The 14786-nt window shown below is 41.1% G+C and overlaps 1 protein-coding gene across 1 annotated transcript; it reads right to left on the bottom strand.

The window, feature by feature from the left end:
- Positions 1-1125: 1125 nt before the first annotated feature.
- Positions 1126-13375, bottom strand: Ccdc181 (coiled-coil domain containing 181). The gene is made up of 6 exons (NM_029115.3): positions 13212-13375; positions 10659-10799; positions 8159-9106; positions 6436-6582; positions 2578-2732; positions 1126-1466 (listed from the first exon to the last, which is right to left on the bottom strand). The coding sequence occupies exons 2-6, from the start codon at positions 10773-10775 to the stop codon at positions 1304-1306; spliced, it is 1530 nt and encodes a 509-aa protein (NP_083391.2). The 5' UTR covers positions 10776-10799; positions 13212-13375; the 3' UTR covers positions 1126-1303.
- Between the last annotated feature and the right edge of the window lie 1411 nt (positions 13376-14786).

Below are 14786 nucleotides of genomic sequence, written 5' to 3'. Positions count from 1 at the left end.
CTAAGATTTTCCCCATTTCCTTCTAAAAGATTTAATTTCCTTAAACGTTAAAACATTTACTCCGGATGGGGACAGGTGGAACTTTGAGGGTTTTTTTTCCCAAATTATCTTCACTTATGATCAAGTATTTGGATACCGTGCATATTCTGCATTCAGTTTTGCTTCTAAATCATAAAACAATCCTAAATTGAGTATTACACAATATGCATTTGGATTTCAAAACCAATTGTAATGAACTATAGGACCACTTGAGTGCTACAAAAGTTAAGATAGGCACAGAGCATAGTGGTCCACACCTGCAAACCCAGCACTCAAAGCAGAGGCAGGAGGATTCTTAAGTTCAAGGACAACCTAGGCTGCATAGAAAGACCCCCATATCACAAAAACAAAACTAACAATCACAAGACTAAACTATTCTCTCAGCATTTTCCAATTCTTGTAAAATACATGTTAAGAGTTTATGTGAGTGAACTCACTCTTACATATGTAATATATTAATATAAATTTATATAAATATATATTTAGATACATGAAGGTCATAGAATTATAGTATATAAAACATTTACAATGATAATTCTAAAACAAGTCTAAAACTATCAGGGACTTTTATGCACAAAATAGAATTAAGTGTAGAAATTCTATATTATCTTTCCATGGTACTAACAGGTAATATTTGCTCTACACTATATCACCACCATTAAAATCCAACTTTGACAAGTAGAATTTTGGATAAAGCCTTGATAGACTTAAGTCATTCTTCGAGCCTTATGGAACATTCTGTTGAAAGGTGTGTGTATTGCATTTATTTTATGGTGGGCATGTGGGGAGTGCTTTCCACTGAGCATTGAGATGGTCAGCGGACAACTGTGGGAGCCTGTTCTCTTTTCTACCATGTGGAGCTCAGGGATTGAACTTAGGTCATCAGACTTGGTGGCAAGTGTCCTTACCCACAGACATCTCGCCGTCCATCCATCTGTTGCATAATTTTAAATGACCATGGGAACTATAAAAAGAAATGTATGCCTTTCTTGTGGCTTCCTGGGTAGAAATGTTAAAGTGATTTAAAGGTAGAACAGTTTCCTCACTGATCAGTCTGAGGCACTGACTACAAGATGACACCACACATTCAACACTGTGAGAGACATTTATTTTGTGTTTGTGCGAAAACAACATAAATCCAGCATCACCAAAAGGCAAATCCTACTCCCACAATCTGTAGTGACGCCGAGACATGGGGCCCCTGGGGAACAACACACAACATCCTGGTGCCAGCGGCTTCACATGTAGTCTTTCCCGGGTGGCTTCAGTTGTAGTGGTCGGTGAAGCGGAAAGCCTTGGCTTCGGGTATGCTGTACAGGCTGCTCTGTAGCTGTTTGGAGCGGCGGGCTTCGAGCCGGAGCTGCCTGGCTCTCTCTTTGACAGCCTGCTGCTCGGCTATCTTCTCGATCTGTTTCCTTCTGAGCCATCTGTAGGAAGAGCAGGGTCAGACTGGTGCGTGTCATACAGAGCTGCTCATCTACAGGCGTAGGAAACTAACCTTTCTGCAGTGAGATGGGGTCAAAACACAAGTGTTAAAGAATCAACTGAACATTTATAGGCTTAATTCCCAGGCTCATTCAAGAAAGCAGTTTACATCTGGGATCAAATGCTTGAGATTAGATTTGTCTTGTGGTAAAGCTGACAACTTGCTTGGCTTGGTAGTAATCTAACTTACATGGAGTTACAAGTCCTAGCCCTTTTCCAAAATAATCATTTTCTAAGCAAACAACTATTTGCTACATTCCAATTAAGTTATTCCTCAAATCAGCATGCAAAACATTAGTTCAGTTAAAAACACTAGCAAGGTGCGAAACTGCTGCCTCTTCATTAGCAGGAAAACTCTAGAGCCCGTGCTTGTAGGTGGAGAGAACGGCCCTTCCTTAAAATGCAGAAGGAGCCTAAGCATGGAAGGGTAAAGGAAATCTAAGAATCAGAAGGGACTCAAGGAAGAGTCCTTCCTTATTAAAGTAATGCAAGAACTAACTTTATACACATCTGTCTGGTATATATGGGAGAGAGAGAGAGAGAGAGAGAGAGAGAGAGAGAGAGAGAGAGAGAGAGATGTCCAGAAATAAACCCACTATTAGAATAATAAGAAAATCATACTTTTGGAGTCCTGAATTGCATTTTACTTTAAGCAAATTAATTACATGTTATACAACTTTAGGAACATTATGATCACAATGTATATTTTTATTGTAAATATATTTGCAAAGATGTATTTAGACGACAGGTATTCTAGTGCTAATAGTCATGATTAGATTTTTGGATAATGAAAATATAAATTTTCACTTTTATAATAAGAGGGTTAACATACAGAAGGGAAAAGAATGAAGGAGGGAGGGAACAAGGGGGGAGGGAGGGAGGCAGAGAGAGGGGGAGGGAGGAAGTTCACACAAATGGAATCAACCTTTATTCTCCAACCTTCCTGAAGGCTAAAGCTCTGAAGTAGGGTTAGTATGCTCAGGACCAGTGAGGTAACAGACACAGCAGGGGTGGGGCCAGCTTTTGAACACCTCAAGCCCCACTTTAACCTACTGTCGAAAGGCTCTCTCGCGGCCCTCTGTTCCCCTCAGGAAGAACAAACACTCCTCTTGCTTTCTGAGTTCTTCTGTCTTCCTTTCTTTCATCTGCTCCTCATGCTTTTTCTTAAGCCATAACCGAAAAGCTTGCTGTGGGTCTCTGTTCACTTGCTGAGGAGAGAGAGAGAGAGAGAGAGAGAGAGAGAGAGAGAGAGAGAGAGAGACTCGCTGAATTCAGGGGAACTAAAGCAGCTTCTTGAAGCTCCACGAGAACCAAGCCCCCAGCCAGGGTTTCCACACCAACTTCATGGCCTGCATTCTGAGCGCTCGACCCAAATGCATCCCCATTCCTCTGTCAACACTGCTTATGCTCCTGTCAGGAAGCTTTCGTCCTGTTGAGGAAAGGGGATGGGCGTGCTCAAGTGCATTTAGGGGCACTTAGCTGGCATGCTCAGTGGTCTGAGATCCACCTCCAGCGCCACCCCAGTACAAAGCAATTCATGGAGAAAGCAACAGCTGAGGTTTTTCAAAGCTGACCTCTTTGACAAATCAAATATATTTTCCCCAAAGATACACACATATAAAACAAAGAATGGAAGGAGTTGAGGGCTTTAGTTCCTGAAAGTTCCATGGAATATAGTTTATAAACATGTAATTCACATGTATGCAGTGGTAAACAGACATGCAGACAAAACACCCATAGTTATAAAAATAAATATTAAACAAAACAATGAAACTATAATTATTGCTAAATGAACATATACCCTCATGATTTTGCATACCTTTTTATATAGTATTTATCACTCAATAATTACCATTGAGTTTATTATTTTGGAAGTTCTTAATATTTATTTATGTGTGTGCGTCTGTACATACCCATATGTATAGGTGTCTGTGAAGCAAGAAAGGCATTCGCTTCCCTAGAGCTTTAGTTCCAGGCAGCTGTGAGTCCCCTGACATCAGCACTGGGAACCACTCGGGTCCTCTGCAGCACTGTTTCATGTTAAGCTACCTCTCCACCCTCTAGAGATTGTCTCTAAGACACAGTGTCCTTATTTGGGTTGAAACTGTATTCCTGTGAATGAGACAGCACATGCCACCTAATAAACAACAGATAAACTGTTATATTGGATACATGACAACTTTAATCAGTATTTCTTTGGTTTTAGAGTTTGTATTGGTTTTTTATATGCTATGGTCATCTATAGGATCAACGTACTATTCACATCTGCTTCTGATTTTTTTCAACTGGGACACTGAAAGTTTTGCTGTAACAAAATAAATCCTGAAAATACCAATAATATTTGTAATAATTTTGAAAGACCTAATGAGGTTTTCATGGAATTTTTATTAAAAGTGATTTTTAGGAATTCCTTTTTTTGTCGTTTGAAGTTGCACGTACTTGTGCAGATCTGTGTATAGGTATGTGCATATGTGTGTAGTGCCTGTATATATCCAAAGCATCAGACACCTTGTAAGTCACAAGTAATCATAGGGCACACGTTGGTGCTGAGAAGTGAACCTAAGTTCTCTGAAGGAGCAACTGGTATTCTTAGCTACTGGGTTCCCTCTTCAGTCCTGGTAAAAAGTGAGTGGCCACATTGGCCAAGGAAGCAGGAGGGCTAACTGCTGATCTTCGCCTCTCCATTAGTAAATACAAATCCAACCCTAGTCTCATCCCTAGCTGTGTAGTAGAGCCCTTCTCAGCCCCATTTCCAGAGGATCACACTGGATCCTCTCCTACAGCAGCCTCCATCACCACCTCATCCCTTTGTCTCAGCCACCGCCTCCCACAGGCACTCCCTGGGAAGCCATCAGCCACGCAGGCCAGGGAAGCTCTAGGCAATCTTCAGATCTTCACTCTCCCTCCTCTCCTCCAAATCCAATCGCCCAGTGTCATCTAATTATGTAGCAGATCAACTGTGGTGCCTCTCCTCCCTCTTTGGCCCTCCTGGGTACTGGCACACATGTGGTACACATCCATTCCTGCAGACACTCGAGCACATAAGAAGAGTAAAGAAGGCAGACCAGCAGAGTTCACTGGAACAGGGAAATGAGAGGGGCCTTGAAGTTCTTATACCCATGCCAGGGAACACTGGCATCCCTTTTAACAAACCAGGGAGCTCTTTACCCTCCTAGTTCAGGAATCGGCGGAAGGCTTCACCACAGGCTTATGGAGTAGCCCAGCCTCTCCCTCCCACTTCCTATTCTTGAGGTGGAACAGGAAGTTCCAAGTCCTGATCATGACTTGTGTCTATAGTCAGTTCTCATCCAGAAGCCCCCTGAGAGCTAGCCCTTTAGAACCAGACACACAAGTCTCAGAGAACCTCAGCGATGAGGTACTCCCTGTCAGCAACTGGAACCAAAGACCAAATTCTACAACCAAAGACCCACCAAGCACACCCACTCTTCCAGGATCTATACAGGATTTCAGGGGAGCTCTGGGCAGAGAACTAAGGACAGAAACCAGTATTTATATCTGTCTTATTATATCACAAACACAAGCCTATGCTCACATACAAGCAGGGATATTATTGATCTGAAGACAAACTGAGAAGATAAATCACACACAGCATGACTGACCTGTGGCAAATATGTCACTCACACTGCTGTAAGAACTAGAAGTTGTTTTAAACTTGGGAGGGTGATTGGACATGATAAAAATATTACTCTGAACACTCAAAAGTCTTCAATTCTACTCTTAAAAAACCATCCCTACAGAGTCTTGATGTTCCTCACGATAATGTACAGCTTTATTGAAGCACGAGTGTGGCACAATATTGAAACCTATCTAATCCTACATGAGGAGTGAGTTAATTAACGGGGGATAGAAGTTAGATAGTTAAAAGTGTTATCTAAAAACAAAGGCCTGAAAGATGTCCATGATAAAGGGAAAGCAACAAATTGAATTTCTGAAAATACATATGTAAAAGTTAAATTAAATAAAATGCTACCCAGAATGATTTCATTTTTATGTGTATGCATGTATGCCCAAGGCCTGGTATCTGATTCCCTGGAGCTACAGTTACAGGAGATTGTGAACCACCCAGTGTGGGTGATGGGAAGCAACCTTGAACATTCCGAAAGAGCAGCCAGGGCTCCTAAAAGCTGAGCTATCCCTCCAGTCGCTGTATTTCAATTTTTAAAAATTAGGTGGTGCTGGAGAGATGACGCAGCACTTAAGAGTGTGGCTGTTCTCCCAGAGGACCTGGGTTGAATTCCCAGAACCCATACTGCAGCTCCGAGCTGTCATCAATCTCCAGGGGATCTGATGATGTCCTCTTCTGACCCCTCAGGTGGCAGGCACACACATGGTCCACAACATACTGGAAGGCAAAACACTCATACACATAAATAAAATCAATAAATATTTGGCATTTTAAATTTGAGAGATTTTACTTATGATTTCTATCTACTCTAAAGTGGCTGCAGTCTTGTCGTTTTATAAGGAGAAATTGTGTATGTTTTTCCACTTTGAATATTAAGATTAAAATACCTTGAAAATATGAACTAATAATTTTTATTTTCTGTGCTAGGGAAGTTTGAGTATAACTAGAATCATCTGATTTCGGCCAGTCTGAGGAAACTAGAGTCCTGTACATGGTACCCTCTGCTGGGGTGAGTTGGGTCATGTTTTCCTTCTGTAAAGAAGATGAGCCCCCAGCAGGTAAGAGCACTGCTGCTCTTCCAGAGGTCCTGAGTTCAATTCCCAGCAACCACATGGTGGCTTTCAACCATCTGTAATGGGATCTGATACCCTCTTCTGGTGTGTCTGAAGACAGTGACAGTGTAATCACATACATAAATGTGTCTTCAAACACCCAAACGATGAGCCCCTGTGTGCGAGCTTGCTCTCCCAGCGCAGCCCACTCACTCTGCTGCTCATGTCTTCGATCTGCTTTGCCCGCTGAACTCTCCGCATTTCTATGACCTGCTCTCTTTTCTTCTGCAGCCATGCTTTAAACACCATCTCATTCTCCTTTTTCTTCTCATTCTCTTCCTCCAGTTTGCGCTGTTCTTCCTGTGGGGGAGAAAGGGCACTAGTGGGAGACTCATCGAGCCTGACGTGAGTCAGGAAGGCGCATTTTGACTTCTGAAATTAGGATCCCCGTCTCAAAACTTTCCAAATGAAAACTACTCCTCTTTCAAATACAGGGGGGTGGGGGGCTCTAATAACTTAAGAGGAGCAATGGAGTTCTTTGGAGCAGTTAAACCAGAGAAGTGTATAGTTACATGGTGTTCATTACATGCATTGGGAACCATGTATATCTTTTGTCTCCTCTTAGGTTACTCTTGGTACCAATTAACTAAATTACAACAATGCAAACACGACACTTTCAAGAAGCACTATACATTGCTTGATCATTTTTCCATTGTTAAATTAGTTGAGATGATGGTACTGCAGTTATGATGGAAAATACTTCACTCACTTAGAAACGTGTGGAAAATGCATGAGGAAGACACAGAATGTGGCCTATGCCCTGTTTTAAATGCATGTTAACTAATGCTGGGGATGTAGTTCAACAAGCTCACTTAGGAACCTGGGTTCTTGCCTCACAACAGCACAACACTACGATTAAAGCAGTAATTGAATAAATAAAATATTTTAACTTAAAAAAGAAATGGAGTAAAGAGGCCAAAATTTGAGTCTGCTGCTGATGATAGAAGAGTTAACTGTAATTTTATAGGAGTTTTTAAATTTTCTATTAAAATGTTTTCCAGGTTATTTATGCTTAAAAACCAGCATTTTTGCTATCAGAGGCACACTTAGCGACTTGGCTAACTATTTAAAAAAAATGAAATTGTATCTTAATTATTCAGCTACTGTTATAAAAAGAAGTTATCTAAACTTGAAGGAAGTTGCTTACATCCATTCTGCAGAACTGTAAGGTAGTCACTGGTAGGCAAAGAACACGAGCGTAGTGGGACAGCAGAAAGCCACAGGTTAGCTGTGAGCCAGACTCTCTGAGATCATACTGCGTCACCTTGGGCAAGGCATCTGACCTGTTCCTCAAAGGTCTCACCATTTGAGATTTCAGAGGGATTTAGAGACTGTCAGCATGGATACGAGGCTCTATTCCCCTACCCCCAGCAGAGGTGATGGAAGCAAGAGCTTTGGGCAGGTTAGGCACTGCTCTACCACTGAGCTGCAGCCTCAAAAAGCTCCACCCTCCATCCATAACTGCAATCCCCAAAAGCAAGGAATTACACACGGAAGACATATGAGGTGCACACAACCACAGCAATGGTGATGCAAGCTGACCCGTCGCCTACTTTGTGCCTTCACTTTGTCACATAAGATTTGAGTCTCACCTATTGCATAGCACTTGCCTTCAAGTCTCACGTTTAAGGCAAGTCATGTCTGAGATCGGTCTGGGTCTAACACAGAGGTTCTATTATCTTTTGTGATGTCTACAAGAAATGATAAAGGTAATGGCAGTGCCCCACCCCCTCAACATTTACCCCAGCGATTTAACAACATGGAAGTCAGTAAGAGACGACAATTCCCGGTATTTTTGAACCATTCCTGTCTTATGGCACTGCTCAAACATGAAATGCACTCTTCTTCCCACACGCATGCCCACCTGCCTTCTTACCTCCCTCTTGAGCTTTTCACGCTTTCGTTCCAGCTGTTTTTGGAGTTCCTTCTGTCGTGGTGAAAGACAGTATGTTGAGGTCACTGGAGAGACTCCTGCTGACTGTATCCTGTGATTGGACCTCCTGGCTTTTTTAGTTACATCTGGGTTGGCAGCAGAGCTTGGACGATTCTTGGGGTTGGGGAGTAGCTGAGGGACCTGAGCCAATGGCTCTCCTGCTGGAGAGATAGGCAAGACATGACCCTTTGCTTCAGACTCTTCTTTCTTGATCCCACCAACAGACGGGTTGGGAGCCCTGAGCGGCAACTGGGAGGATTCATGTTCCACACTATTAGCGCTGCTAATGGGGGGCAGAAAGCCCTGACTCTCAATGTCCTGCAGATTCATAAGTTCAAACTTTCCATCTCTCTCCACCAGTATCTTCCTATCGTTTTCTTCACAGCTGCCATCGGTAACTGACACGAGAACACTCTCTTGTTCTAAGTCACCAGAAATACATAACTGGGACAGTTTCCCAGACATATTGGTCTCGTTTTCTAAGAGAGCTTTACAAGTATCACTGTCTTCTAATGGTGGGACTTCCAGATCAACCAATTTGTCTTTGAACTTCAGTTTTCGCTCCCTCTTATCATTCACAGGCTCTTGAGTCTGAAGAAGCTTGTTAGCCTCTATAATTTTCTCCATAATGTATCTCCTTACTTCCTCATCCTCTTCATCCTCCAGGTCTTTCTGGTTTTCTGGTTTGGAATCCTGGAAGGAGTTCTCACTGTCTGAGTCTGATATGGGATCCAACGGCTGAATACTTGGGACAGAAATGAAATCATTCCTTCTGGGCAAGGCCTCATCCTTTGGAGAGTTATCTGGATCAGAGAGCTGTTGGCCAAGTTCTGTTTCTGTTTCATTCTCTTTTAATACCTGGTCAAGATCATCTTCCTTCTTGCAAGCCATCTTTAAAGCAAACAAAAGAAAACAAAAACAAACACATAAGTTTACTCTCCAGCACAATTGAAATTCTATTCATTTACTTGGGGGACAGGTGAATGGATTGCTTTTTGTGTTCATGGGGTTCATTTTATACACAGGGCAATTTAGGTGCTTCTGGCCTACACTGTACTCATAACATTGCAGCCCATCTTTCTGAGCACCTCTGAGAAATACAGGGGAAACAGTGAGCCCTCATTATTGTCACTATGACTCTATGGCCCTGCCCTCCACAGCTGCGGCAAGGCTCCTACTTCACCTCTCCAGAAGTCCCTGCCTCCACTCACGCTGGGTGCTTCCTGGGCACGTGACACTCCTTTTATGGTCACCTAGGCAACGCTTCACTCTTGTCAGTTTTTCAAATATTCTACTGCATCTTTTTTTTCTCCACCATGTAACAAACCAAGATGGAGTTAAGTTTGTAAAACCCACTGCCTTCATTTCCTCAAATTCCCTCTGTTCAACTCCCTGGAATCTAAATGATTCTTCTTATTGCCTTCCTTCCAAAGACATCTTAGTCAACATCCCAGGCATATTTCTTGTTACTCCCTCACATATTCACACTAATGTCTCCACACACAAATTATATATGAATATATGCCACGTGTGTGCGCGCGTGCGTGCGTGCGTGCGTGCGTGCGTGTGTGTGTGTGTGTGTGTGTGTGTGTGTGTGTGTGTGATAGGAAGAGCCAGGAAAGGATCCTATTTCCTGACTTCTCCCTCCACGTATCTGATTACCACACAGGACCCTGGTTAATTACAGCTCAAATCAGCCCTTTATTTTTTCACTATCTTCACTACTCTCAAGTGTTAATTTTGTCTTAAGGTTTCAACTATTGACTGGGAGGTTATATTTTTAAAGGATTTATTTGTATTAAAAGTATAAACCTGGGCCTGGAGGAATGACTCAGCAGTTAAGAGCATTGGCTATTCTTCGAAGATCCTGAGTTTAATTCCCAGCAACCACATGGTAGCTCACAACCATCTGTAATGAGAACCCATGCCCTCTTCTGGTGTGTCTGAAGACAGTGACAGCATATTCACATAAAATAAATAAATCAATCTTTAAAAAAAAAGTATAAACCCATGTTATTTTTTTACATCTTCAACTTGGATGCATTAAATCATGTTACTTATTTACTTAGATTAAAATGTCATTATTGTTTGAGCTTTGTTTAAATGACTATTAATTCCCATCCTGTCATTCGCCAAACATTAAGACATAGCATCTAAACCATCCAATGTCCAAGACAAGGATAATGATATTTGTTCAATAGATAAATAAATACATACATACATACATACATACATACATACATAAAATGCTGTGACGTTTAGACAAGACAGCAGGAGTGAAAACCTTCACAGCTATAAAATGCCTTCCTGATGTGAAGGCCAAGCATTCTATTGACAGTTACCATGCGTGTTATTGATATAATTTCCTTGCATGCTATGGATGTAGTTTCCTGGCATGTTACTGACGTGATTGCCATGCATTCTGTTGGTACTGTACACATACCTCTATTGTGCTGCCATTACTTTTTTCTTTATCATTGATCAACCACTCCAAGTCCTTTTCAAAGTCATCTTCATATTCTCCACTCTCTTTTGAATCAATATCTTTATCTTCATCCATTTTTCCACTTATCAATGAATAATGCTATAAGATTTTAAAAGCCAAAGGTGTATGTTAAGCCAGTTGAGAGGTGGAATGGGCACGGAGAGCTGCGTTGCCAGGTAAGCTAATTACCACACAGAAGCATGTAAGAGGAAGTGTGCAGAGTAGACGTGTTTGTACACACCCGCCAGTGGCAACACATTTCCATAGCAGACAGCCCTAACAACCCGTCTACCTATCCCCAGCCCTCCCCACCATAATCTAGGAGATCTCTAAGTTAGTAAGAGCATGGAGCTTGGAACAAGATTTCCTCCATCTCCTGCCAAATAGTAAAACTGTTCTTCAACAGACAATGCAGTTTACACCCTGTTCTTAGTGTTCGTTTTTAGCTACTTGGATAAATAAGGAGCCAGTTAAGTAGATAGTAATCATTACTAAAATATTCATTGCATTCTTTCCAGATATTCTTTTTTTAAAAGATTTATTTATTTATTTATTTATTTATTTATTTATTTATTTATTATATGTAAGTACACTATGGCTGTCTTCAGAAACTCCAGAAGAGGGCATCAAATCTCATTACGGATGGTTGTGAGCCACCATGTGGTTGTGGGATTTGAACTCAAGACCTTCAGAAGAGCAGTCAGTGCTCTTAACCTCTGAGCCATCTCTCCAGCCCCTCCAGATATTTTTTAAGCTAAAAATATAAAACAGGCCTTCTTGACAAACGCAAATGTAAGGCTTCAATAACTTCTCAATTAGAAGTTATTTTGAGGTGACTTGGATAAACCAACATCTACCTTCAAGACATACTAGATTCCTTACACTCTCTGCCTACCCACCAGTGAAAATGATTACACTATGAATGACACAGAATAAAATCAAATTTGCCTTAAGACAAAAGGCATGTAAAAACCACACTGGTTTTCACACTCATTATTCCATGGTATCATTAGCTCTCTTTTCACAGAAGGGATGCTGAAATTACGATGTTTAACTTGCTGCTAGAAGAAAACTTTTCTAGAACTAACTCCTCCATGTCTTCTCAGAGTCTTATATCAAACATAATTCTGAGCTCATAAATAATAAGTTTGAAATAGTTCATACTTCTGAGCTCCTAAAATATCAATTACATGAAAGCTAAAATGCTAAATTCAAAACCAGAACCAATAACAAATAAAAATATATCATATATATTTAAGACCTAATAAAATCACACAAATATAAGTTTTAAAAGGGCACAGGCAAAATAAATGAAAAATAAATGAAGTTGGATCAAATCTGAAGTGTAATTGAATTTCTACAGCTCCAAAAAGAAACATCTCCACTGCTTCTAGCGTAAACAAGCAACATAAACATGAACTCCTGTTGCCAAGCCCCGTAAGCCTTTCAAATGAGTCACAGGATATTCAACCCTTTGGCTTCCTAACCATCACCACCAGGGCATTGCTCACATGATACACATGTCAACACACTAGAATAAAATGGTATCTTCCATGAACCGCATTTCTTAGCATTTCCTATTTTATTACTATGATTTTTTTTTACACATATAAAATGTAAAGTTTATCATCAATTTAAAAAAAAAATCTCTGTAAGTGCTTTTGGCCAGATCAATAGTAAACTGCAGTGGCAGAAATTAGTTCCTTCCACTTAAGTGTGTGAAAAATTCTCAGTGTCTGAAGACCTTGCAATGTGGCTCCGAACCTCAGGCATAGATGCACATTATATTTGGTAACTTTCTCACAAGATTAAAAATATTTAAAAATACTTTAACCCAATACTTCTATTTCACCCCTACATATATAACCTTTTAAACAATATTTGTTGAAACACCTAGAACCAAAAGAATAAACAGTAAAGAGAAAACCTTTCCATATAAAAAAAAAGCATTTAGCAAAAACAAAACAAAAACAAGAACAAAAACAAACAAAAAACACCTTATTTTAAAAAGCAGTTAAGCAAACTTCTACAGCACTATGAAACTATCTGGTCCATCCTTCCTGCTGCATCCCCATAAGTCTGTGGTGTTATGAAATACTTTTTAAATTACCATCTGTTACAAGCTCTGACAGGAATATTTAACAAAATTAGGTAAAATTTTGGATTCGTGCTGAACATCTGAAGCACCAACGGAATGAATATAGCATTCTATGTGTGGAAGCTAACATTTCAGGAGTGATTTCTTCCACGCAAGCTACCTTTCATAGTCTTAAACTCTGAGAAGGGAAATGATAGGACAAAAACTCTAAGCGTCTAAGCCGTCCTCTGAGGGGCTCTCCTGGTGCATGGTGAAGTGACGCTGTGCGGGGCTGGGGAGATCCTGGGGCTTCTCCCTGGAAGAGGGCTCGCTTCAGCCGCCTCCCTGCCACCTCGCCCCGACGTTTATCCTCTCCCTGCTCCTGCCACCTGTCTGCCTGTCCTTCCCTCCTCTCCCGCTAAGTCCCCTCCTGCCTGTGGAAGATGCAGCGGCTGGGGTCACAGAGATGGCCGCAGGAGCTCTCTTCTCCTTTTCTAAGCTCTGACAACGAGGCAACGGTGACACCCCGGGGCCTGCTCCTGAAGCACCCAGCACCCGGGTGCCATGGCAACAGCGCGCCTCTGAGGCCTTCTTCCGGACTTCCCACTACTGAGGCGGGGTAGGATCGCGCGCAGGCGCAGAACGGATCCCCGCGAACACCTGCGCCTTACATCCGGCCAGCGTTTCCAAGACCCGGAAGACTCGCATCCCCTTTGGTTTTCTGCCTTGAATGTGGATTTTGTATACCTGTAGTCAGATTTTTAATTTGTTTCCAAAACTTAACAATAAAAGTGCATTTCTGTGTTCATTTTCCTCAAGTAAATATTAAAAGATAACAGTTCCTCAAGTAAATATTAAAAGATAACAGTTGCTAGTTGTTAATTGCTGTTTCGACCCTCAGCTTAAAGAAATTATAGCCAAAATTGTATTTACAGAAAGGAGTTATGAAAGAAAATAGAACTTTAGTTCCAGCAATCAAACTCATCAAGAGAGGCAACTACAGTTTTCCCATAACTTCCCTTAATACCTTGGGGGATAATAGGAAAATAAGAGAACATTCAGATTGTGGTGATAGATAATAGGCCAGCCATGAAGGAGCTCACAGAGTGTAAATAGAAGGGCAATATAACATAGGTACAAATTCATCTAAAAAAAAAGGTGGATCGAGGAGAGATTCATATATAAGCTAATATATATTAATATATTAACCTCTCCTTGATTATATATATATATATATCTTTATATATGTAAAGAGTTTACTCCAGAGCTTACTTTTGAAAAATAGTATAAATTATGGGAGACGGGCTGGGCATTACACATGGAGATGATAGCTTGTGGGAAGACAGGCATCAACTTGTTTTGTTGACTCAAAATATACCAGATAGGGTGAAGCATACATCAAAACCTTATGCCTCACTGCCTGTTAGCAATTACATGCATAACTTGGAAGCCAACAATGTGATCTGGGGATAAACATTGTCATGTCTCATTTCCATGCAAAAATATTCATGGCAGTCATTCCTAGGAAACTGTGAGTTCCCTTTCAAGGAGAGACTGGGTTTAGACATTTACAAGCCTCCAGCCATATAAATGTTTGATAGATAGTTCTTGAGTTCCCCAGGCTAATAGGTCTTTAAAAGGAACTAACTGTAATATTTACAAGCTTGGTGAGGAAGGATAATGAAGGTTTCTGAAGGAAGTGGGGTTTTGGTCATCAGAGATGAGAGAGGAAAATACCTCGAAAACAGGACATTTTAGAAAGTTCACGATCAAATCATAGAATAACGAGATGTATCATGAGTGTTCAAGACTTACCCGCAGGGGAGGAAGGAATGAGAGAGGGGTTATGTCACACTTTATGCAGGCACATCATTTAATGCCTCTTCTCTCCAGTGAGCTGAGTGTACATAGGCTAACCATGACTGACCAAGGGAAGAAAACGAAGGACATGTAAGAACTGGTGGAAACACCTCACAGAAATACCTGGAGCTGGGCTCTCCTCATTTCCT

This window comes from Mus musculus, chromosome 1 (assembly GCF_000001635.26).
Source record: "Mus musculus strain C57BL/6J chromosome 1, GRCm38.p6 C57BL/6J".
NCBI classification, from domain to species: domain Eukaryota; kingdom Metazoa; phylum Chordata; class Mammalia; order Rodentia; family Muridae; genus Mus; species Mus musculus.
Note: the sequence above shows the minus strand (reverse complement) of the source record. Positions and strands in the feature narration are given on the sequence as shown.